The following is a 26,947-nucleotide window of genomic DNA, read 5'->3' as shown; positions in this document are numbered from 1 at the left end:
AACATACAGGCAAAATTATTTTACCATGTTGGAACCAGCAATACTTGCTTCAAAATGATGTATTACTTGGCACATTCAGATGCTCCCTTGCAAAGTTATTTAGTAAAATATGAAAAAAAATCATAATTTTCATAACCCATCATCGAAACAAGCTTTGATATCTGCATAGGAGTACAACATACAGGCACCATTCTTTTACCATGTTAGAACTATCAATACTGTTTTCAAAATGAGGTATTACTTAGCACATTCAGATGTTCCCTTGCAAAGTTATTTACCAAAAAATATGAAAAAAAATCATAATTTCCATAACCTAAGTCCGAAACAAATTTTGATATCTGCACATGAGTATAATATACAGACACTATTCTTTTACCATGTTAGAATTATTAGTACTGTCTTCAAAATGAGGTTATTACTTCACACAATGGGATGCTCCCTTTACAAGTTATTTACCAAAATATGAAAAAAAATCATAATTTCCATAACCTAAGTCTGAAACAAACTTTGATATCTGCCTATGAGTACAACATACAGGCACCATTCTTTTACCATGTTAGAACTATAAATAATCTTTTCAAAATGAGGTATTACTTAGCACATTCAGATGCTCCCTTGCAAACTTATTTACCAAAATATGAAAAAAAATTATAATTTCCATAACCTAAGTCCGAAGCAAACTTTATTGTCTGCACATGTGTGAAACATACAGGCACAATTCTTTTACCATGTTAGAACCAGCAATACAGTCTTCAAAATGAGATATTACTTGGCACATTCAGATGCTCCCTTGCAATGTTATTTACCAAAATATGAAAAAAATCATAATTTCCATAACCTAAATCCCAAACAAACTTTGATATCTGCACGTGTGAAACATACAGGCACATTTCTTTTACCATGTTGGAACCAGCAATACTGTCTTCAAAATGAAATATTACTTGGCACATTCAGATGCTCCCTTGCTAAGTTATTTATCAACATATGAAAAAAATCATAATTTCCATAAACAAAGTCCCAAACAAACTTTGATATCTGCACGTCTCAAACATACAGGCACAGTTCTTTTACCATGTTGGAACCAGCAATACTGTCTTCAAAATGAGGAATTACTTGGCACACTGACATGCTCCCTTGCAAAGTTATTTACCAAAATATGAAAAAATCATAATTTCCATAACCTGAGTCCTAACAAAACTGATATATGTACATATGTACAGCATTCAGAAGCAGTTGTTTTACAATGTAGACACATATGATTGTAAATATACGCATTCTTGGTTTAGCCAGCATACTGCTGAATGGGTACATGTAAAGAGAAAAAGCAAGGTAAGGACCGCCACTCCACTAATGAACCTTTGTCCCCAGTGCTGAGCTTTGTTCAGATTTCTTCACTAAGTGGTTGAGAGGTATGACAGCAAGTGCCCGTTTGTGTAGTCTGGAAATCCCGGTTTGTTTGAAGCTTGTCAATTTGCAGCATGTCTAAAACAGCTCCAGTGAATTCCACTGTCTGGGCAGGGTGAAGATCTGACTTGGCTGTGTTCACTGTAATGCCTATTTACAAAGGTGGAGCAGAGAGTCTCTGGCATGGAGAAGATTATTCCAGATTGGGGAAGTTGTGAACCATGTGTCTAGGTATGGGAACATTTGGAACTCCTACAGCCAAAAATGAGCTTCAACTACTGCCATGCACATGAGCCCTGGGGGGGGGGGGTGACTGTGGTGAGACCAAAGGGCAGGGCTCTGAACAGGAAATAATGGAGTCCTATCAGGAAGTGGGTAAACCTTCTGAAGCGTCAGTTTTAGTTGTACTGACTGCTGAGGAAAATACATGGCTTATGCGTCTGTGCTGTTGGGTGTTACGGCTTCCAAACAGAAATCTTATGAGTAAGATATCAGTGAATTTTGAAATTTGTTTCACTGCTAAATCCTCACTTTTTTTTTTCTGGATTGCTTTAGCCCCCCACCCCCACTCCATCTTGAACTTCTACATCAGTGCTGCTCCTAGGTATTTAACCACAGAGTTGGGGTAACATTTTGAGATGCTGTGACCACAGACTTGGTTTATATCCCTTTCTCATTTGTAGAGAGTGTTTTACTGTTCTGAGGATTGCTGTTGTGCTTTCAGCAGTACATCTTGCTAGTAAAAATGTTTTTCTGTGAACATTCCTTCAGAAATCTGTTACTAGTAAGTTGCATAGCAGAAAGGGGAGATAGAATGCAAAGTGTGCCAAAGAATAGAGTAGCTAGGACAGTTGTCCCATTGTCTTTCACACCATTATAACATCCAGCTGTGTTTTGTTTGTGGAGTGTGTGGTTGAATTACTTAAAACTTGCTTAAGTTTTTGTCCAGTACCACTTTGCAGAAAGCAAGTGACTGCTCCGGTTTATTCTTGACCCCCCCTTCATCTTTGCTTTCCGGGGTGTTTTGGTCACTATAGATCTGTACTCTGCTTGTATATGATGGAGCAGTCATCATGGATGAGAGGGGAGAATTTTGAAGTACCTGATTTGTCTTTGTGCTTCATGACTACACCTGATGCCCCCTGTTCAATTTAGAATTGCATTTGCCATTGTACATTGGTTGTTTTTCTTGACTCTCACCTGCATTTGCTGCAGCTTAGTACTTGGTTGCACTTTGTGTACTGTGTATTTTTCTAGCTAGTTTCACTGTGTGTGAGGTATTAACTGGAAATTGTCCACTTTTATTAAGCATCTGTTAGGTTGTTTGATGTTCTTCGTCTCACATTGCTGCAGTCATAACCTGTGGGTAGTCCGCTGTCCTCGGTCGGCCCGAATACCAAAGAGTTAGGCTGGCGTCGGTCATGGTCGCCCGGAGCTGACGTCAGTATGCGTAGTACTTAAGCGCATGACCAACGCCATATCCTCAGTCTTTCTTGCCGCGTGGTCGAAGCAGAAGCAGCGTTTGCAAGTGCCGTTCGCTCTGAAATTTTCAATTATCGAGTTTCAGACCGAAGACCAAGTTGGGCTAAGTACCCGTGGGGAAAATTTTTGTCTTTTCTTGCCTCAGTTAATCCGGATGTCAGAAAAAGTTAATAATTGTATTTCTTGTGGGAAACGGATACCTCATAGGGACTATCATTCTCTGTATTCCTTGCTTGGGGCCTGAACACGACGTCGTCGGGTGTCGCTGGCGCTAGATTTAATAAACGCACCATTAAACGAAGATTAGACTGTGCCAGGCTTGTTTTCGTAAGCGGTGTAACTACAACATGCCGTCGGATCCTCCGGCGCTACCGCTAAAAACGTAAAGATAAATCTTTAAGGTCTAAACCGGATGAGTCGTCTGCGGATGCGGTTCTATGGAACCTCCGGTTGAATCTGTGGATCCGGCCGAGGTCTCGGCTGAATCCCAGGGGGAACCTTTACTTTTGCAGGAGTTGGCCTTTCAGGAGTTAGGCCAGGCCGAGGGTGCTTCTCAGGTATCTGTAGTTCCATCCTTACAAAAGGTTATTAGGCCTTCTACCTCAGTGGCTAAAGGCCATGCTAAGGCTAAACCTGGTCTTACTGGTACTGGCCATAGCCCTAGTTCTTCAGCTTCTGTTCCTAAAAAACATATGTTGAAAATGGCAGAGGATTTGATTACTTTGATCAGGGGATCTATCCAGGTGGTACCTCCGTCAGAAGTAGGCCTATGGTTTTATTCCCGTCTATTCCTAGTGCCAAAGAAAGGAAACACTTGGAGGCCAATTCTGGATTTGTCCATTCTCAATACCTACCTAGACATTCCAAAGTTCAAGATGTTAACATTACAACAACTTCTGCCTATGCTAGGCAAAGATCATTGGATGGTAACCCTGGATCTCAGAGGCCTATCTTCACATTCCTATCAGGCCCAGCTGCAGGAGATTCCTGCGATTTCGGGCTGGTACTTCTCCTTATCAGTTCTCTGCATTGCCCCTTGGTTTATCTACTGCGCCCAGGGTGTTCACAAAAGTTCTGGCTCCTGTAATAGCTTTCTTCAGACAGAGGGGAATACAAATTTATCCATATCTAGACGATTGCCTGATTCTTGCTCAAGACAAAGATAAGTTACTTCAACATCTGCAGTATGTAATGGCAGTTTTAAGGTGCCTAGGGTATTCTGTGAACGAAATAAAGTCCAGTCTAGTACCCTCTCAGGACATGTGCTTTCTGGGTGTGAGACTGAATACAGCTTCTCAGATGGCTTTTCTGACCCCGGACAAACAAAGAACTCTTCACCTATATTTCCAGCAGTTATCAGTACTGTCCAGGCTGACTGCAAGGACAGTCCTTCAAGCCTTGGGGTTCATGGCATCTTGCATTCTAGTACTTCCCAATGCCAAACTGCATATGAGGAAGCTACAATGGTATCTCAAAACTGTATGGACTCAACACTGCCACGATTTGGACACTGTCATTCGGATAATACCTTGCATCCAGAAGGAATTCTTGTGGTGGGCGCAGGAATGTCACCTAAACAAGGGACTCTCTGTGACCCGACCAGAGGCGAGTCAGATCATAACGACGGATGCCTCGGACTTGGCTTGGGGAGCACACTTCAATGGGAAATGGATTCAAGACACGTGGCCTCCCAGACTACAACATTTGCATATCAACATGAAGGAGATGTTATCAGTCCAATTTGCCCTGATGGCCTTCAAGGACCTACTTCAACCAGGACAGGTGTTGATTCGAACAGACAACACAACAGTCATGTGGTACATCAACAAGCAGGGGGGAACCCATTCTTAACCTCTTTGCAGACAAGCAATGATATTGTGGGAGACTGCTCTGAGTTTGCACATCACTCTTCAAGCACGGTTTCTGCCAGGAGCACAGAACTCCCTAGCAGATGTATTGAGCAGACAAATTGTGGACCCCCACGAGTGGAAATTGGATCCTCAGGTATTCCAACAGTTGACAGTGGCTTGGGGAACTCCAGACATAGATCTGTTCGCTTCTCCACTAAATTTCCAACTACCAAAATTTTGCACAAAGATGTTTCACCCAAAAGCTTGGAAAGTGGATGCTCTATCTTTCAGTTGGAACAACCTTCACGTCTATGCTTTCCCTCCTTTGCCTCTCCTTCCCAAGGTACTCATGAAAGTCAGGCGGGACAAGCCTTGTATGATTCTAATAGCACCAGATTGGCCACGTCAGCACTGGTATCTGCTGAGGAGTTTAATTCAGGAGCCTCCTTGGCCTTTGCCACAGATTCCTCACTTGTTGTCCCAGTCAAGCAATCATTTGCTCAATGTCAGGGTGCAGTCCCTGCATCTAACAGCCTGGCGTATTCTGTTTTAGAGCCTGTGGGGTCTCAGCTTCCTCAACAGGTTTTAGGTGTCATTTTGGAAGCCAGGCGGCCCAGTACTAGAAAAGTTTATGCTGATAAATGGAGGCGATTTTTTCTTTGGAGCACAGCAAAGGGCTTTGATGTCTCAGTACCTAATTTGAGTTTTACGCTACAGTACCTTACTGAATTACTAGACAAGGGTTTGTCATTTTCCTCTGTGAAGGTTCATGCTGCAGCCATTTCTGCTCACTATGATTGTGACCCTCCTTTATTTTCTCATCCTTTGTTTAAGCAATTTCTTAGTGGGGCAAAAAATATAAGACCCTCACGTAGAGCTCCTACTCCTTCCTGGGATCTCAACTTTGTGTTGGAGAAGCTTACTTTACCTCCTTTCGAACCTGCAGCTAAATCTGAGCTGAAGTTTTTGTCTTGGAAAACTGCTTTTTTGTTGGCCATTACCTCTGCTAGGAGGGTATCTGAATTGCAGGCACTCATGGCAGTTGAACCTTTTCTGGTATTCCATAAGGATAGGGTGTCTTTGCGTACTAACCCTACTTTTATGCCTAAAGTGATTTCTAATGTGGCCTCGAACCAGTCTATTCATTTGCCTACTTTTTATGCTGATCCCCAAAATAAGGGGGGAAAAGTCTTGCATTCTTTGGACATTCACAGGCAGCTACGTTATTATTTGAGCAGAACTAAAGAGTTCAGGCAGACTCAACAGTTATTTATTTCTTTTGCTTTGGGTTCTCAAGGGAAAGCTGTTTCAAAGCAAACTATTTCTAAGTGGATTGGCCATTGTATTGCTTTTTGTTATTCTCATCATGGGAAGACTGTCCCTGCCGGGATCAGACCTCATTCCACTAGGGCTACTGCCACGTCTACTGCCTTTTTGAGGGGGGTAGCTACTAAGGATATTTTGGAGGCAGCTACTTGGAGTTCAGTACACACTTTTACTAAGCATTACCATCTCCCTCTTTATTCCAAGTCTAGGGCTGGGTTTGCCACTGCAGTTTTACAGGGCATGTTAGCAGCTCCTAATGCTTTTTAGTTTGCCAGCCTCCCTTTTCCTTTTTTGGGATTCTACCCACAGGTTATGACTGCAGCAATGTGAGACGAAGAACATAGTACAGTTTTGTACCTACCATAAATGTAGATGTTCGAGGATCCACATTGCTGCAGTCCTATTTTCCCTCCCTCCTTCCCCTCTATAGTTTGGGGTTGCTGTTTTTTCCTTTGGGATAATTGCTATTTTCTCACTTGTGGTTGTTGGGTATTTACTATTTTGGCTCTGGCCTTTCCTTTTTAAGGCCTTCTGACATCTGGGGCAAGAAAGACTGAGGATATGGCGTCGGTCATGCGCTTAAGTACTACTACCTACTGACGTCAGCTCCGGGCGACCATGACCGACGCCAGCCTAACTCTTTGGTATTTGGGCCGACCGAGGACAGCGGACTACCCACAGGTTATGACTGCAGCAATGTGGATCCTCGAACATCTACATTTATGGTAGGTACAAAACTGTACTTTTCTGTAACTTCTTGCAGCTAAACTCTTTTTTCCTAGAGGCTCCTTTAGCTGTTTAAAACTTTCATTTAAAGGCTCACTGCTGCTTTTCAGCTGTGAGAAACATTTCTGCAGTTTGTTTCCCACCCTCCCTCCCTGTTGGTATAGTGTAGTGTTTTTATAGTTGGTGGCTTTGCAGTTGCCCGCCCCTGGTGTAAATTTGATCTGGGACCCTCCAGTACAGGGAGGACATTTGAGAAGGCCAATCAGCTTAGTTTCTGCTACTCCTTTCTCTTTCCACTAAAAAAAAAAATGTATCTGCTTTTACTGTATTTGTGTTTCTTCCTACTTTATTTTCCTTTTGCGTCATCTTAAAAGTACTCAATTGTATTTATTACTGCTTGATGTAACTCATTCTAAGCCTTTTAGTTTAAGCACTTGGGCTTCAGACCAGTTGTTTTACATTAGGAAGTTTTGTGGCCTGCACTGTGGTGGCAGGACAGGTAGCTTACATCCTTCTAAGTTGGGAACTGCTGATTGAGGGCTCAGTGTCTGTTATTCTAAAAGTGTATTAGTTCTGGTTTAAGCACTTGGGCTTCAGGCCAGTTATTTTACATTAAGAAGGTTCGTGGTCTGCCCATTTGTGGGAGGAGAGGCTGGACTCTGCCCTTCTGAGCTGGAAATTTCTGGTTAAAGGCTTATAGTGCCTGCATATTTGAACTGTTTCTTACTGAAATTGGTACACCTTGTTTGCTGTAGCATAGACTAGATCCAGGCCTGCTGAATCTAGCTTTGTTTGTATGCTTGTTTGTTTGCTTATTTCCCTGAAACGCTAATTACATTTAAAATGCGGCTTTTCAGCGCTTCTGTGGATCCCTAGTGATATCTGCATTGCTTACTGTACTTATTTCCTTGTTTCACTTGAAAGAAAGTTACTGTTTGTCGTTTTTGCATTTAAGTTACCTGTAACACATTGCATTTAAGTTACCTGGCACTTGCTCACTAAGTCAGCACTAAAAAATTAAAAGCACTACACCCTCACAAACTCCCCTTGAGTACCTTGTTCCCCATTGGCCCTTTTTTGTCAATTATAAAGGAATTCCCAATACTATTCTAGCATGTCCAAAGGTCAGTTGTCAATCTCCTGTCCGGTCCAGCTGGTGAATCTGGGAATCTTGAGGCAATGTTACAACTGCCTCATGTACACAGACACCCCTCTCCTCCTCCCAACAAATTCCAACACATGTGAGAGATGCAACCATGGAGGCTAAGCTCTCTCAACTCAGTACTGGCGTAACCAGTCAGGAGGAGGAGGAAACCACACTCACTACAATTCCAGTCTCACATAGACCAACCACGACAGCAAACCAAACACATAAACACACAAAAACATACTCAGAGGCTCTAAATAAAAATCTGCCTAAGCAGCAGAGACCTCCAAAGCAGACACCCAAGCAACCGCTACCCCAAAACAAAACACGTGCAACACACAGCTCACAAAGCCAGTGTGCTGAAAAGTCACAGCCCTTAAGGCTAAACAACACACCTGATACACTTGTAATAGGTGACTCTATCGTCAGGCACACTGACGTCCCACTCACCAGGCAGAACAAGAAGGTCACGGTGAGCTGCGTGTCGGGCGCTAGGATCCGCCACATAACACAAGCACTCAGGTCACTCCAAGGCAAGTACAAATGTGACTCAGTTATTGTCCATGCTGGTGTGAATGACCTGAGATGTACCTCCCTGGACTACATGTAAAGAGACATAGAGGAGCTCTCTGAGCATGTAGCCCAGGCCGGTATGACCCTGACCTTGAGTAGCATCTTACCCTCACCAAGAATGATGCCACAATATGAAGACAACATGATCAATTTCAACAATTGGCTTAAGTATTGGTGTCATTCAAAGGGGATCCAATGCCTGTCAGCCTGGGATGACATGCTCGACAAGCCACGATGCTTCGCTAGGGACAGCTTGCACCTATCACCCCTGGGCTTTCGGATATTGGCAAAGGCTCTTGCTACCCCCATAGTGCCTTTTTTAGGCAAGGCTCAAAAGGCAAACCCACCTCCATAGGTATCACAAGGGATAAGAAACTGAGTAATGCTACTCAACACCAGAAGTCTAAACCTAGGGATGCACGCACTCAAAACTCTCCTTAGCATGGAGAACATCGATATCTGTGCAGTAACAGAAACCTGGTTCAAGGCTCCCGAGAGCACCCCAGCACTACCTGGTTATACTTCATACCATGCTTTTCGGCCCCAAAACTTGGACCGAACCACAAAAGAGGGGGGGGGGTATCAATATTCGTCAAAGATACCCACACCTCCAGGTTGGTGGCACAGCACGAAGCATCAGAGACTATCCATGTGCAACTAACAGTGGGTAAAACTGCCTTCCAGTTTATAGCCTGCTACAGACCACCCTTCCAAACCCAGGAACCCCACTCGGCCTTCCTGAGAACACTGGAAAATATGAAGGTCTCTCCAAACACCATTATATTGGGCGACTTCAACTACCCAAATATAGGCTGGGAGCATTACTCTAGCTCCAACACCCTAGCCCAAAGGTTCCTAGAATTTATAAACTCAAATGCTATGGAACAACTTGTTACCACTCCCACAAGAGGGGAAAACATACTGGACCTGATCATCACCAACATGGGGACTGTATGCTCCAGACCAGAAGTGTATCCCTCACTGGTAAGATCAGACCATAAACTAATCTCACTGGATATTCACATCCTGACCCCACCCCCTGCCCAGAAAACTGCAGTGAAAAACTTCTCTAAAGCAAATTTCTCACTCCTCAAAACCGAGGTGGAATCCTTCAAAGCCCCCGGGCCTGTGGAAAATACAGCCCAGACCGCAGAATCCTTTATAAACGCATTCTGTGAACACCTTCAGGAATGCATGGATCATGCAATCCCAAATAAAACCAAGACCCAATCCTCCAAAGGTAGACGTCCTGTCTGGTGGACCCCAGCCATAAACAAACTATACAATAGAAGGAGGAAGCTACTACATGATAGAGCAAAATCCCAAAAAGGGAAGGCATCTCTGATCAGTATTAGCAAAAAACTACAGGCACTCATAAAATCGTCTAAGGCCAGCTTCGAGAGAAATTGCACAGGACACTAAGGATAATCACAAGGCTTTCTTTAGTTATGTTAGGAACCTGGGTGGGAATTCCCAGATATGCTCAGAGTTAGTCTAAAATGACAAAAAAATACACCGAATCCACAGACATTGCCAACATCCTAGCTGACAGGTTCAGCGCACCCCCCCACCACCACCACCACCACCACCACCACCAAAAGGGCAAATATCTATCCCAGCAAAGTGCTGCCCCCCTGACATCTCAGATGCTCAGGTAAGAGCCGCCCTCTCCAAAGCAAAAAACACAGCATCAGTGGGATCAGACGGTGTCCCAGGCTGTGTCCTACATGAACTCCATGAAGAGCTAAACCCAAACATAAAACCTACTGTTCAATCTCCGCCTTACTACAGGATATGTACCCAAAGAGTGGCGTACAGCAACAGTGGTCCCTCTCCACAAAGGTGGTGCCTCAACGGATCCTGGAAACTATCGCCCCATAAGCCTGACTAGCTTGGTCTGCAAAGCTATGGAAAGGATCATCATGGACCTCATAAATAAAGATATTGGGGACCTACAGACACTGGATCCTACCCAGTTCGGCTTTGTTAAGGACAGATCCTGCCTCTTTAACCTGGTCGATTTCTTTGAAACAGTCACCAAGGCCATTGACGAGGGGAAGGTGGTCCACACAGCCTACCTGGACCTCACAAAAGCTTTCGATACAATACCCCACTCGGGCATTATAGATAAGCTCACCAGCTTAAATATAAACCCCTATGTCACTAGGTGGGTTGCAAACTGGCTCAAGGACAGGACCCACATGGTTAGAATTGCTGGAGCCATGTCAGACTCCAAACCAGTTACAAGTGGCATCCCACAAGGCTCAATCCTGGGATCTCTCTTGTTCGGTATATATTTCTCGGAGGTACAGGCCAACCCGGAAGGACTGTGGCTGACCAAGTTCGCAGAGGGACTGCTAACTGGGCGCCATAATCGACTCTCCAGCCGACACAAGCATCCTCCAAAAGGACCTCAGAAACAGACAACTGGTGCCAGAGCCATGGCCTCAAGCTAAATGCCAAAAAGTGTATAGTCATCCCCTTTGGCAAAAACAAAGTGCCCACAAATTACCACATAGGTGGTAATCCATTAAGTACAGAAGAGGTAATTAGGGACCTGGGGACCCAAGTTGAAAGCAGTCTCTCATTTGACAACCACGTGGCCAAAGTAGTTAGAAAAACATTTTATATAGCCCACCTAATCATGAAGGGATTCATATCTAGATCAGGGGAGGTAATCGTGCCTCTTTACTCATCCATCATCAGGCCCATAATTGAGTACAATGCCCCTTTTGGGATGTACCTTACCAGACACCTGCAGCAACTGGAAAGACCCCAAAAGTACCTCACCAAGAGAATCAAAGAGCTCAAACAGATGCCATATGCTGCCCGGTTAAAGAAACTCCAGCTCTACTCAGTGGCATACCGCCTGCTCAGAGGCAATCTTTACCTGACGTATAAAGCCATGTCCAACCCGGAATTAATGAACATGCTGCACCTCAGAAAATCCAAATCCCATTGAGCTACGCACTCGAGAGACTTGAACCTCAGCACTGAAATAAATAGGACATGCTGGAGTGACAGATTCATAACCCAGAGGCTCCCTTCACTCTGGAATAAAATCCCAGTCCAGGTTAGGCAGAGTCCCTCATTGACTCTCTTCAAGAGGAATCTTGATGAGTGGATGGGAGATCATAGGTTTAGCCCAGGTATCACTTCTGTGTCACTGTTAGACAGAGGCACAGTATACTAACCTCGAAAAAGGGCATAGCAAAATTAATTTAAAATGGGTGGCGAAAGCCAAACACACTCTTTCTAGGCTTATAAATGCCCTAGGGCAGATAGCCTAGTATGAACCTATGAACTTGTTCTTGTAGGTTTGATGTATATCCTGGAAAAACACGAGTGCTAGAAGTCTAGAATGTGGCTGTCTGGATAGGTAAGCTTGTTTCAGAGCTCACAATATTAGCAGTCAAATTGTCAGACTATAGGTTTGAAATCTATCCATCTATCCCACCCCCGTTTCTTTGGTAGCACACTTTTTGTGTCTAGGGTCTAATAGCATAGCTGTGCTGATCATTTGGAGATTACCTGTTGAATGTAAAGCTTTTTTTTCCTTTCTTTTTCCACATCTAGTTCTGTCACCAGATCAGCAGTGATTGGCCCTTCTCTGTTGGAACGGAAGAGTAATTTGTCACCTGGAATAAGGGCGCCAAGATCAGCTCCATGTGTGCTACCTTGGAAAACTGGTAAGTTTATAAAGTAGGACTGGAATTTCCACATCTAATTTACAGGAACATTGAAATATGTCTTAATTATCTTCTGATGTCTTTGTTTTGAAAGTTAAACCTGAGAGATTAGAAAAAAACATTTTCTGGTGCAGATAGTATTTCACCAGTGCACCATAATCATTTTTTTCTTTGCTTTGTGCACATACTTGAGAATTTGACCAGTGAATCATGCTTGTTCATGTATTGTTCCTTCATTGTCATGTGCTTATATCTAGAGTCTGATTTTTAGAGGCCTTCTGCAGTGATTTCCTCTCTCTTATTCCTAGCACAGTATATTTCATAATTTTGCCTTACTGCTACTTTCAAGGGTGTACGTGGCCTTGAATATTGCACGTCATTCTCAGTCCCAAAACTGAGGACACATCTAGCCTGTTCACTACAGTTTTTGTTGCCACTCTTAACTGTTTTGTTTGCAATAGAAAAGGCTGTGTGTTTGATGCCTAAAATTAAACATTTAAATTTTCCCATAGTCATAGAATTACTAGTGGGGACTTGCACTCCCATGTATTGCTTTGGAATTGAGTACAATGTCAAGGATTGCCACCAGAGGCAATGCTTCATCCCAGGCATGCAGAAAGAGACTTGCATTTGAAGCTTAAGGGTCTACATAATTTATAGGAAGTGACAGCTATGGAAGATTATCAGCACAAAAGCTGGTGGGAATGTCCTTTGTGAGATTGAATTGTTTCTGTACAGAAAAAAACTAGGACCCAGACCTCCATCCATAAAGTCTGCTTGTGGTGTGGCATGAGCACACCTCTCCCCAAGCCCATCCCAAGTGAGAGGATGAACTTGTATTTGCCATTTTTCTAATACAAGAGGATCAGAGGTAGTGATGAGATGGTGCTGTGCAGCACCAACTCCTCCACGTTTTCAGCCCACCTCACTCCCTGGTTTTCAGGCCCACCAAAGCACCCTGCCCAGTTCTGTCATTTCACCTTTGTGGTGAGAGTCAGCAAACATTTTCATCATTCATTGCACAACCAGGGCAAGAGTCCTGTGGCCCATTTGTTCTCTCATTCATTCACCTTCAGTGGGTGTGAGTTTAGCATTGGTCAGGCTGGTGTTCATGACATAGTGAGGGGGCTTCGTGCCTCCATAATTCAGTCCCCATAGCAGCTTGCTCTGGTGCTACTAGCTAGGGAGATCCTGTGCATGCACCCACATCTCTTGTGGCTTACTTCAGCTCTTGTCTCTTATCTAATAGCTGGCACCATCATTCGCGTATGTACAGCTGTGCAGCAAGTCAAGCCACTTCTGTCCCCCATCCTAGTCCTTTTGTCTGAGCTGCTGTTTGTACTCTGGTGATCTGTTTTGCAGTCTATGCTTTATCTATCTATGTCTTAAGACTGAGAGCTCTCCCACTTTTGAGTATATGGAGCCATTAGTAGTAGCAAATTGGCATCCCACTCTGATGTTGTAAATGCTGCATTGATTTTATCAGTAGTGAGGGAGTCCAGTTAGTAAACCTGGTTGTTTTTTTGTAGTTTCTGGTTTCAGTACTGTTTATCATTGGATGACCTTGGCACTCTGAAGTACTCAGTGTTGCAAATAGGAAACCATCATAATGAATTTGGACATGCTCATTGTTTTGTGTATTGAGGGTTGTTTAAACAAAAGTCAAGAAACGGGGGGGGGGTTAAGGATAAGAATGGACTCCAGAACGCCTTTATTACTGGGATTCCTGGAAGTAAGTGGCAGATTGAGAATCCCCAGTATCATCATACAAGTTTCTGGATTTTAATGAAGGTAAAAAAAAATGCACTGTATTGTTTCTATTCTCTGATAAGAAACTTAGTCTTTCTTTGTATACTACTTGTAGTATTTCCTTACCCTGTTAAGTCTGATCATAAACTAGTGGTTTTCACCTTTAAAATCTTTGAACCTGTAGATACCAGTATCTCAGAATTCATGTATTTTAAACAAATTGCATCTAATTCTAGGCGTAAATTTCGCATTTCTGTCGTAGCAGTGTAACCCCAGATACAGTCAGCAGTTAACTTCACAATTCTGTAGAACTGACGGCCCCAACCTGATCTAAATGTAATGGGAAATTTTAAAAGCAAACCAACCTAATGGTTCACCATCATAAACTCTGCTAATAAAAGAAAACTTACAATATTCATTTGTCTGAAAGACACCTCAATCAATGATAAGACTGAAAATTTGACTGAAAACTTGAAAAATATTAGGAATACTAAAGCAGCTTGTGAACTTGTGATCTGATGTTGATATTTTCATTTGTTCCCGACCTGTGGGTTTTGGATCGAACTTGGCAGCTTTCAAAATCTTAGGCTCCGAAGCTTGAACTTCTGTCCTACCCCATACCCCCCCCAAAGATTACCTCAGATCTTGTTTGCTGCGTTTAGGGGAAGCATAGGGGGCCAATGATTCAAGCTCCTTGGGAGAATTTCCAGCCAAGTTGTACACATTTTCATAGAGTTTTTCTTCTACTGTTACTTTCCCTTATCTCCTATCCTGTGTTTCTTGTATATTTAAAAAAAAAATGTATTTTGTTAGTGTAGCGTCCGTTGGCATTCTCTTTGGTGGTAATTTTTTCCTTTTTTTTTCTTCCTTTTCTGCCTATTGTACAATCTCTGATAAGCCTTTAGGTTTTGAAAAGTGCGCTTCTATGGGCACAGAATTCCCTTATCTGATGCCCACAGGGAGTGTGTGTGTATTGTCTTGGCCCTGCTCACCTTCGACTCCTGCTCCATTTGCAAGAGGTTTCACCAGAGAGCACTGGCTGATGGGAGAAAAACTTATGTTGAGGGGACTTTTATCTCCTTCAGCCCTGTTTGCAGGTTGTTCTTCAGGGTCTCCAACCCCTTCCAAGAAACACAAAGAACACAGGGAATGCAAAAAATGTTCCCCAGCAAAGTCTGCTTCCTCCTTTTCGGACAAGCTTCCAGCCAAGGCTCCTAGAGTGACTGATCCTAGATCTCTGGATCAGAGTATGTCAACTCTATCATCTCCTTGGCCTGGAGCTCCCCTGCCTTTGGAGCCTCCTCTTACCACAGGGTCACCACGTAAAGAGTCTCCTAGGATTTCATCTAGGCCACCTTCAACAGCATAATCTGTCAGGTCCTCTCACAAACTTTCTGAATCAGAGGTGGACAGGTTGATGAGGCAGTTTCTTTCGATACAGATCCAAATGGGGGTCTTACCAGCCCCTACCCGTACCGGGACTGTGGGCAGGCAGTCACCTTTTAGACCTGTGAGCTTTAAGCTTTATTTCCAGCCCCTTCATGCTCCTTCTCCAATCTGACCTGCTGCTTCTGAGTTCTCTGATCCTAGAGCCCTGAGAGTTGAACCGTCTGATCTGAAGGTTTTGACATCTTCAACTCTGGTGACCTGCCTTACCCAATCGGCTCCAACTTTATTGGACCATGATGGCTCTTGGAGCCTCATCGTTGGATAACTCAGCTTGGACTCCCTCTTTGAATTGGAGAGTTCAGGAGCTGCTGGAGGTTTCTGATCAGAGCAGCTTCTCTGGCGGGATTGCCCTTGGTGTCTTCTGTACCCTCTGCTTTCGAAGTGGTGTAGAGGGTATTGTCACAACCTAGACTGGCATAGACTCTTCCTGCCTCGGATCCATGCCGTCAACCTCCTTTGGATCTTGTGTGGTTTCTGTCATCCTACACCTCAGGGACAGCCAGCCCAGATGAGCTTTCAAGCTGTTTCCACCAGGGAACTTCCCATCTCTTCTGACACTTCCCTAGATCACTCTGCTGAGGAGGGCCCTCAGAAGAGGTTGTGCAAGAGGAGGCACCTGAATTCCCCACAGGAATCCGTCACAGAAGACACAGATTTTGGTGATGGGAAAGGTTCCCCTAGATCTCCACCTGAGGATGTTTCATGGGGAGACATATTAAAGATCCTTTGCCAATAAGGTGGTTGATGTGCCAAAACTCCTTCCCAGGAGGAATCTATGTTCTTGGAAGCCTTTTGGTCTGGACCATCTTCTACTTTGGTTACCTCTCCTGTGGATGAGCTGATAGGTCTCCCGCCGAGCATGGAAGGAAGCAGACTCTGTAGAACCAGTCCCTAACTGCCTGGATAAGATTCTTGGTGCCCCATCAAATAGGTTACATTAGTTGAAGGGTGTTCTGTACTAAGAACTAGTTGGCTAAGCAAAGCTCCAATGTCCATCCTCCTAACAGAGATTCTAGGGTGTTGGACACGTTTGGGAAGAGTATATGCATCATGGACCTTCACTTTACAGTCAGTGAATTATTTGGCTCATTTCATGAGGTTACAGAAGGACTTATTCAAGGAACTCTCTAACCCCCCCCCCCAGGGGCAGTGTCTGTAGAGGAACATAAGTATTTTCCTTCATGACGGACTGCCCTACAGTCTGCTACCAATACGTCCATGAGGTTAATCTCTCATGCATCTGAAGGTACCTCACAGTCTGCCTGGATGTGATTGTGCAGTTTTGTAGAGCCCTTTAAGGCATCATTCATCAATGCCCACTTTGATGGTCTTCCGTGTTTGAGCCAGCAGTTAGACTCTCTCCTGCAGTGAGAAGGATGGAAAGACTGTCTGCAATGGGAATCCACTTTTCTTTTTGTAACCTTTACCAAGAATCAAAGCGGTGGTGAGAAAACATGGTTCAAAAAATCACAAGGGCCTTTCTAAGAGTCACATGGAAAATTTTCCCCCAGAGGCAGAGGGGGAAATAATTGTAATGGTGGGTACCTCCCTCATGGTAGAGGGGATTTGCAGAATCAAGGTTCTCTAGATTCTTTCTCGGACAGGCCTTTTTAGCACTCCTGAAAGGTTACGTGACACTCTCTCTAGAAGTAGTTAGAGGGGCTTATCCTTGCACCCAAAAGCCTGGGCAGCTGTCATAAAAGATTCTTGGGTGCAAAAGATCATATCCAGAGAATACTTCATTTCCTTTTCCCAAGTTCCTCCACAGAAGAGAAAGTATGTCTGATGTTCCACCCAATCAGAGGGAGCAAGCAGCTCTAGAAATTGAAAAGATGGGCAAGAGTCATTCAAGAGCCCCCCCCCCCGACCAGAGGATCCGGAATTTAATCAAGGTTCTTTTTAGTGCCAGAGAAAATGGGGGACCTGAGACCCATTTGGATCTCGGTTATTTGAGCCAGTTTGTAAAGAATTCCAGTGTCTGGATGGCCACGGTTCAGTCCATTCTGCCTCTCCTTCAGAAAGATTGACTAGATTTGCTCTATAGATCTTCAGGATGCGTACTCTCCCTTTTTTAATTTCTCTAAATGTTTCCAGTTTCTAATACTATGACTGGAATGGACCCCATTCCCAAGTCAAAGTATGATTAAAGTTTATGAAATTAGTATTGCTTCAGTCTTTGTCAGCCAAAACTGCTCTTCGCAGCACTGTGTGCGCCCAGTAATGACGACTCCTGCAATTCGGATGGGGTTGCATATTCCAGCTACTGTTGGAACTGTCTCGGTATCTTATCTTCCACATTGCTCTAGTTTCTGCCTACCGATCCTGATATGTTTGACTTTGTGTGTCTGTGTAAAGACACTGTAGTCACTGGGTGTAGCAGTTTCAATGATCAGTGCTACTTTTGTCTTTTCTTGGACAACTATATCCGGTTTTCTAGCATCTGTCTTTTGAACTATTGGTAATGGGTGACCACGTGATAAAAACTTCATCATTTTTTGTGGTGCTTTGTGGTTCATGTTTCCAGTGTTTTACAGCCCCTTCAATACCGTAATGTTTGCACAATCCCCAGTGCAACAGTCTTGCTGCATTATTATGCCTTTCAGTGTACAGTCGTCCTACCATTAGTGTGTCACACCCAGCAACGAGGTGTGCGACTGTTTCCAATTCGGATTTACAAAACTTACATTTGTCTGTTTCTTCCACATGTTCAGTGGACTTTGTAAACCAGCATGTATGTAGCCCACTATCTTGGGCTGCCAATATTAACCTTTATCAAACTATATTTATGCTTTTTCCACATTTCTTGCCTTCTCATCTTTTCATTCACCTTATAGTCTTTCTTTTTTTTTTTTTGGCACATTCAGTTGCCTGATTTTTATCTACTTCTGGTTTGATTTCCATTCCTGCTTGACGCCGATATGCTTTTGCTAAATTAAGCAGAGAAGTCCCCTTAGATTTGTTCTCCTTATGTTTCAAGACTTTCACTACATTTGGGGGTTCTGAAAACGACACACAGGAAACAGCCCCAATACTAAATAGACACACCGTATAAAAACAGAAAAAACAATGTAATAGCAAAATACGGTGGTCTAACCACGTTGCATGTAGCAAGTTAACAACACACCTGCAGCGTCTCTAAACGTTCAATGTACAGCTGAGCAACAGTCAATTGAAGAAAAACTCGCAGAATATATCCAAGATATAAAAAACACACTTTTAATCCATGAGAAAATGTAAGCACTTTCGCGTAGGTTCACCTACGCTTCCTCAGACTGAGGAAGCGTAGGTGAACCTACGCAAAAGCGCTTACATTTTCTCATGGATTAAAAGTGCGTTTTTTATATCTTGGATATATTCTGCGAGTTTTTCTTCAATTGACTGTTGCTCAGCTGTACATTGAACGTTTAGAGACGCTGCAGGTGTGTTGTTTGAACATCCTTGACTTGCTACATGCAACGTGGTTAGACCACCGTATTTTGCTATTACATTTGGGAGTTGTGAGGTCAGCAGATGTGTGAAGTCCCACTATTGCAGATCTATATATTTAATCAATTTCAAGGTGGCCCATCCCTCCTTCAGAACAGAGAATATATAATCTTGGTATGCACTGATTTTTATAGATCATTTGGTGAGCATGAAGCATCCTTTTTTAATATCTAATCTATCCAACACATGTTGGAGCTAATCAATCACTCCAAAACTGTAAGTTAGGACAGGAAAACTCTAATACATGTGAGAGATGCAGTTACACAGCCAAACTGGAGGCAGAGCTGTCTCAACCCAAGACTGGCACAGTCAGTCAGGAGGAAAAGGTAACCACCCACACCACAAATCCAGTCTCACACAGACCTATTGCATCTGCATACCCAACACATAAACGCACAAAAACATACTCGGAGGCTCTAAATAAAAATCTGCCTAAACAGCAAAGACCTCCTAAGCAGATATCCAAGCAACAGCCACCCCTCAACAATACCCACAAATCACATATCTCACAAAATCAGTGTGCCTCAGTCACAGCCCATAAGGCCAAACAACACACCAAATACACTTGTTATAGGGGACTCTATTGTCCGGCACACTGACGTCCCACTCACCAGACTGAACAAGGAGAAGGTCACTGTAAGCTGCCTGTCGGGTGCCAGGATCCGCCACATAATGCAAGCACTCAAGTCACTCCAAAGCAAGTACAAGTATGACTCCGTCATTGTCCATGCTGGTGTGAATGACCTGAGACGTACCTCCCTGGACTACATGAAAAGAGACATAGAGGAGCTCTCTGACTATGTAGCCCAGGCTGGTATGTCCCTGACCTTGAGTAGCATCTTGGCCTCACCAAGAATGATGCCACAGTATAAAGACAAAATGATCAGTTTCAACAATTGGCTAAAGTATTGGTGTCATTCAAAGGGGGATCCAGTGTCTGTCAGCCTGGGATGACATGCTTGACAAGCCACGTTGCTTCGCTAGGGACGGCTTGCACCTGTCACACTTAGGCTTTCGTATACTGGCCAAGGCTCTTGCCACCCCCGTAGTGCCTTTTTTAGGCAAGGCTCAAAGGACAAACCCACCTCCATAGACAGCCCAAAGATAAAAAAACTAAAGGTAATGCTACTCAGTGCCAGATGTCTAAACCTCAAGATGCACACACTCGAGACTCTCCTCAGTATGGAGAAAATCGATGTCTGTGCAGTAACAGAAACCTGGTTCAAGGCTCCTGGGAGAGCACCCCAGCACTACCAGGTTATAACTCATACCATGCATTTCGGCCCCAAAACTCGGACCGAAGCACAAAAGAAGGGGGAGTATCTATATTCATCAAAGATACCTACACCTCCAGGTTAGTGGCACTGCACAAAGCATCGGAAAGCATCCATGCGCAACTAACAGTGGGCAAAACTGCCTTTCAGTTTGTAGCCTACTACAGAACACCCTCCCTATTACAAAAACCCCACCTGGCATTCCTGAGAACACTGGAGAATATGAAGGTCTCTCCAAACACTGTTATTGGGTGACTTCAACTACCCAAACATTGACTGGGAAAACTACTCAAGCCCAAACACCCTCGCCCAATGGTTCCTTGAATTTATAAACTCTAACGCAATGGAACAACTGGTCACCACTCCCACAAGAGGGAACAACATATTGGACCTGGTCATTGCCAGCATGGGGACTCTTACGTTCCACATCAGAGGTAAACCCCTCATTGGTAAGATCAGACCATAAACAAATTTCCCTGGACATCCGTATCCCATCCCCACCCCCAGCCAAGGAAATCACTGTAAAGAATTTCTCAAAAGCCAACTTTGCACTTCTCAGACTGAGGTGGAATCCTTCAAAGCCCCTGGGCCAGAGGATAATACAGCCCAATTTGTAGAATCCTTTACAAATGCATTCTATGAGCACCTGCAGGAATGCATGGATCGTGCTATCCCAAATAAAACCAAGACTCACTCCTCCAAAAACAGGAGACCGGTCTGGTGGACCCCGACCATAAATAAGCTATACAACAGAAGGAGGAAGCTACTACATGACAGAGCAAAATCCCAAAAAGGGAAGGCATCTCTGATCAGTATTAGCAAGAAACTTCGATCCCTCATAAAATCATCAAAGGCCAGTTTCGAAAGAAAAATTGCCCTAGACACTAAAGATAATCACAAGGCCTTCTTTAGTTATGTCAGGAACATGGGCGGAAACTCCCAGATATGCTCTGAATTGTTGCATAACAGTACAAAATTACCGAACCTACAGATATAGCCAACATCCTGGCAGACAGATTCAGTGCAAACTTCTTCCCCCCAAAGGAGCAAACGCCTATCCCAACTGAATGTAACCTCCCTGACATCACAGATGCACAGGTGAAAGCTGCCCCCTCCAAAGCAAAAAACACAGCATCTATGGGACCGGACGGTGTCCCAGGCTGTGTCTTACATGAGCTCCAAGAAGAATTGAACCCTCACATTGTCACTGTTCAAACTTAGCCTTACTACAGGATAGGTACCCAAAGAATGGCGTACAGCTACAGTGGTCCCACTCCACAAAGGTGGTGCCACAACGGACCCCGGAAACTATCGCCCCATAAGCCTGACTAGTCTGGTCTGTCAAGCTATGGAGCGTATTATCATGGAACTCCCAAACAAAGACATTGGGAGCCTCCAGACACTGGACCCTACCCAATTCGGCTTTGTTAAGGGCAGATCTTGCCTCTTAAACCTAGTTGATTTCTTTGAAACCGTTACCAAAGCCATAGATGAGGGCAAGGTAGTCCACACAGTCTACCTGGCCCTTGCAAAAGCCTTTGACACAATACCCCACTCGGGCATCATAAATAAGCTTACCAGCTTAAATATCAACCCCTATATCACAAGATGGGTTGCAAACTGGCTCAGAGATAGAACCCACATGGTCAGAATCGCAGGTGCCATGTCCGAATCCAAACCAGTTACAAGTGGCGTCCCACAGGGCTCAGTTCTGGGACCTCTCTTGTTCGGTATATACTTCTCTGAGGTTCAGGCTAACACGGGATTATGGCTGACAAAGTTCGCAGATGACTGCAAACTGGGGGCCATAATCGAATCTCCAGCTGACGCAAGCATTCTCCAAAAGGGTCTCACAGAGACGGATGCTTGGTGCCAGAGCCACGGCCTCAAGCTAAATGCTAAAAAGTGCATAGTCATCCCCTTTGGGAAAAACAAGGTGCCCACAAATTACCACATAGGTGGTAATCCATTAAGTACGGAAGAAGTAATTAGAGATTTGGGGAACAAAGTAGATAGTAATCTCTCCTTTGATAATCACGTTGCCAAAGTGGTTAGAAAGACCTTCTATATAGCCCACCTTATCACAAAAAGGTTCGCATCTAGATCAAGAGAGGTCATTGTGCCCCTCTACTCGTCACTCATCAGGCCCATAATTGAATACAATGCCCCTTTTGGGATGTACCTTACCCGACACCTGCAGCAACTGGAGAGACCCCAAAAGTACCTCACCAAGAGGATCATGGACTACAAACAGATGTCCTATGCAGCTCGACTAAAGAAACTCCAACTCTACTCATTTGCTTACCGCCTACTCAGAGGCAATCTATGCCTGATGTACAAAGCCATGTCAAACCCAGAATTAATGGACATGCTCCACCTCAAAAAATCCAAGTCCCTTAGAGCTACACGCTCCAGGGACCTAAACCTCAGCACAAAAATAAATAGGACATGCTGGAGGGATAGATTCATTTCCCAGAGGCTCCCCTCACTCTGGAATAGAATCCCAATTCATGTTAGACCTAGCCCCTCGCTGACCCTCTTCAAGCGAAATTTGGACGCGTGGATGAGAAATCGCAAATTCACCCCTGGGATCTCTCCTGTGTCCCTGCTAGACAGAGGCACAGTAAACTAATCTTATAAGGGAACATTCTGTGACCTATTTTACAGAGGCACACAGTAGGCTAATCTAATAGGGAGGCGGAAGCCAAATACACTCTTTCTAGGCTTATAAATGCCCTAGGGCAGATAACCTAGTATCTACCTATGAACCTATGAAAAGCAAATTGGTTTATTGCTTGGATTTTCTTCCTAGATGTCGGTGCTGTTTTCAGGATTAATTCAAGTCTTCTAAACTATTCCTTACTAAGTTTTACTCACATTTGTTTGTGTTTTATTGCTGATCCTTCATCAATTCCAAAGTATATATACTCTCTCTCGCTCAAGTTCTTTTGTATTGTATTCTTGTCCCAAACTCTTTTCCTGGTGCTGCCGTTTTCCTGCTTTAAAGGTTGCTTTTGCACATTTATTAAGGCCAAATGACATTCTGATATCTGAAAAAGATTTAACAACCTGAAGCTGTGCTTTCAAGTTCCTCATCTGATGAGCTATACAGTTTTAAATCATCGACAAGTAGAAGATAAGTCTTTAGACTTTGTTGCTTTCTAAGAGCCAAGTTGTAGCCATGGCCTAAGCCATTAAGTAAACAGCTTAGTGAGTTAAGGGCAAGGCAAAACAGCAACGGTGACAGTGTCACCCTGAAATATCCGCTTTTGAATTTGTATCCCTGGGATAATAATTTGTCCTTTATCATGGTTTAATTGCAAAGTGGTCTGCCGTTGTTTCATGGTCACTGTAACATAGTCAATCATTGTAGCATGTATCTTATATATTTTTAAGCAATCTTTTATCCATGAATGTGGGATACTATCAAATGCTTTTTTATGGTCAATCTATGCCATACTTAGATTCTTCCCCTTTTTACAGTTCTCTACTTCCACTATGACTTTATTTAACAGCAAATGATCCTTTGTTCCATATGACTTCCTTTTTGTTGCCCTTTTGTTCTACTGCCATAATTGTTTTTTCTTCTAAATGGCTATAAACTGTCAGCATCAATTCCCGTGTATAGTTTATACATCATTCAGAAGGCAAGTTATTGGTCTATAACTTTTGGGGTAACTTGCAGGTTCACTGTTAAGTAGGAACATTGTTTTACCTGTTAGGCAGATTGGTGTCTGTTTGCAGTGTGCATATTTGCAGTGTGCATATAAATAGTCATGTTAAGTTGTCAATCTCGCCTTCATTCTTGCTGGATGGGTTCGGAGCCGACCCTCGGCTCCGACTCGGCACTTGCTTTAGCTTGAGAACTCCTTTTACCAGCTCGAGGCAACCCTATATCCCATGATGCAAGGCGGAACTACCTCAGATCTCGTTTGCCGCTTAGCGAAAGAGGTCTCCTTTGCCAGCTGAGGTAAGTGATTTTCTTGGTAAAATCAGAAAAGCTAGTTAGGGTTTTATTTTCCCCTTTTATTCATAGTATAGTCTGTAGTGAGTTACAGCCCACCCTATTCCCTTGTTTTCAAACTTTTTTAACCTTTTTTATAACCTTTAGTATAAAATTTTTAGTTAGGCCTAAAACCCCATTGGTTAATCCCTTCCTGTGTGTTGTGTGTAGGGGATTAATTTTGTGTGTTTGTTGGGGTTTGTGTGTGTTACTTCCTCCTAGGATATGTCTAGGGAAGGCAAGGTCTCAGGCTTCAAGAAGTGTGACTCGTGCTGTCAGAAAATGTCTCTGACAGACGGTCACACTTCTTGTGTTTATTGCCTGGGGCCTTTGCACCTGCAGGACTCCTGTGCTTTGTGTCACTCTTTTAGCCAGAGAGTCCTGCAGGAAAGGAGGAATAAGCTTATCCTCTGTGGCTTACTTAAGCCAGAAGGTTCTCCCTCTAAAGCAGGGTCTGGGAAACCTTCTAAGCCACCGAAGGCTCAGGCTTCAGTATCCAAGCTTCCTCCGGTGGCTCCGGCTCCGTCGGAGCCGAGATCGGCTCCGGCTGGAACCAATGTATCTACCATAAAAGTAGTAGGTTTGGCACAGGCTGGTTCCGATACCTTGTCTACTGTGGCCTTGTCGGCTCCGGCTGGAGCCGACACCTTATCCAGCATCGGAGCCGAAACCTCGGCTCCATCTGGAGTTCAGGGACTTCGGCTCCGATGGCTTCGTCCCGAAGAGATCTCGGTCCCCGTTATTGAGTATCCACTCGGCTCCGGGGTCTCCTCTTTTGTCGGAGCGGAGCCATCGGAGCCGATCTTCGAGATCTTCCAGGCTGTCTGACCACGACTTAGAGAGGGTGGTAAGCAGGCTGTTGAAGTCTCAGGCACTGGCCCAAATGCTCCATAGCCCGTCTCAACAAACTTCGGCTATAGCCTCACCCCTTGAACTTCCTCCTCCGACTCCACACCAGAGTTCGGAGCCGGAGCTTCTCGGGACAGCGACTGTTTCGATGCCGGAGCCGATACATCCTTCGGCTCCGTCGTCCTCTGCTCCGATCTCCTCCTTGAGACCTTCCTTGGAGGGATCCGGTCGTCGGGTTTCCATTGTCGGCTTCGAGGGGGCTAGTGGCATCGGACCCTTGTCCGACCCCGCTCTCCCTCTCGGGGCTTCGGCTTTGGTAAGCTCGGCGCCGACATCGGCCTCGGAGCCTTCCCTCTCATTGGAGCCGGGAATGCCTGTTTCCTCGGAGCGGGGATATTCCGGCCTCCCGGGCAGGGGAGCCTTTGAGGTGATGAGGAGTGTCCTGGCCTCTGAGCCTGGTCAACGGTCCATCCCTCTAGCTCCTCCTTCATCAGTGCCTGCAGACGCCTCTTGCCAGCCTCTTGCTCTCAGGCCCAGGGATCCATCGCCCCAGGTTTCCCCACTGGGAATTTCCTCCTCTTCCGAGGTTTCTCCTGATCCTGCAGGGGAACCCCCTCGGAAGAGGACGTGTAAGAGGAAACACACAGACTCCCCTGAGTCTACTACATCTGATACCGACTTAGATGAGTCGGAGGGTTCCCCACGGTCCCCCTCTGAGGATGTCTCCTTTTCAGACATCCTTGAGCTCCTCAAACAGAGGGGGAATTGGCCCTCCATTGACCCCTCCGAGGATGAGTCGGTATACCTGGAGGCTTTTGGATCCCGACCCTCCACCTCCTGGGTGTCTCCGCCTTTCGACCCACTTATGCAGGTAGTGGCTCGGAAGGCGTGGGCGGCTCCAGATTCTGTGGAACCTGTCCCCAGGAGACCATCCAAATTCATCACTGCCCCTTCGGACAAAAACAGTTCCTTTCCAAGGGTGTCTCTGTTTATGCTATGGTGGTGGCGGCGGCCACTAAGAAGGAACTGGCGGATCCTTCAGTACCTGTCCATCCTCCTAACAAGGATTCTAGGACCATGGACAGGTATGGAAAGCGGATGTTTTCTTCAGCGACCTTTGCTATGCGTTCGCTGAATTATCTTTGTCACTTCACCAGGCTTCAACGAGATATTCTCAAGGAACTGGGTGAAGTAGTCCAGGATCCTTCTGCTGCTGGGGCTCAAGAAAAGATTGCCTCGCAGCTTGCAATCCTGAATTCCATATCTAACTCCTCCATGCGGCTCATATCCTGTGCGGCCGATGGAGCGAGCAGGGCCGCAGGCACAGGAGTTGCTCTTAGACGCCAAGCCTGGATGCGGCTTTGTAATTTTGCGGACCCCTTTAAGGCATTCTTCACTAATACCCCCTTTGATGGTTCGGCTTTGTTCGGACCTCAGGTGAAGGATACCTTGACCAGGTGTGAGCAGGACGGTAAAACTCTTTCTGCCGTTGGAGTCAATTTTCCACTCCTTCTAGACCATATCCTAAGGGTCAGAAGGGGAAGATGTGGTTCCGTAAAGCCCAAGGAGCTACACGGACGCGTGGTCAGTTTACCCCCAGAGGCAGAGGGGGTAACAATAATAGATGCCGCCCTAGAGGCAGGGGGGGTCCTCAGAACCAGGGCAACAGGGAGTCTCTTCCTGAGAAGCCCTTTCAGCATCCCTGAGGTGTTGCCCGACTGTCCACCCTTGGAGGCAGTCGGGGGAAGGATTTCACTGTACCCAGTAGCCTGGCAATCCCTATCACAAGAGATGTGGGTACAGTCGATCATATCCGAGGGTTACAAAATCCCCTTCGAAAGGTTTCCCGTACCTCTACAATCCCTTCCAGACATCTCACCCGGTCAAAGGGATTTGGCAGAACAGGAGGTTTCAAAACTCCTAGAAAAAAGAGCCGTCCA

General features: G+C 44.8%; 1 protein-coding gene across 3 annotated transcripts in view; it reads left to right on the top strand.

The window, feature by feature from the left end:
- GTSF1 (gametocyte specific factor 1) overlaps positions 1-26,947 on the top strand; it is a 1,343,308-nt gene that overhangs the window by 1,163,359 nt on the left and 153,002 nt on the right. For all 3 annotated transcript variants that reach the window (XM_044083970.1, XM_044083971.1, XM_044083972.1), the window contains exon 8: positions 12,085-12,197. In XM_044083970.1, coding sequence (XP_043939905.1) covers positions 12,085-12,197 — 113 coding nt within the window. The remainder of the gene's footprint in view (positions 1-12,084; positions 12,198-26,947) is intronic.

The sequence above is a fragment of the Protopterus annectens genome, chromosome 9.part0 (genome assembly GCF_019279795.1).
Source record: "Protopterus annectens isolate FY-2018-M chromosome 9.part0, PAN1.0, whole genome shotgun sequence".
Classification (NCBI taxonomy): Eukaryota; Metazoa; Chordata; order Ceratodontiformes; family Protopteridae; genus Protopterus; species Protopterus annectens.
The sequence above is the reverse complement of the archived record's forward strand: the minus strand, read 5'-3'. Positions and strand labels throughout refer to the sequence as shown.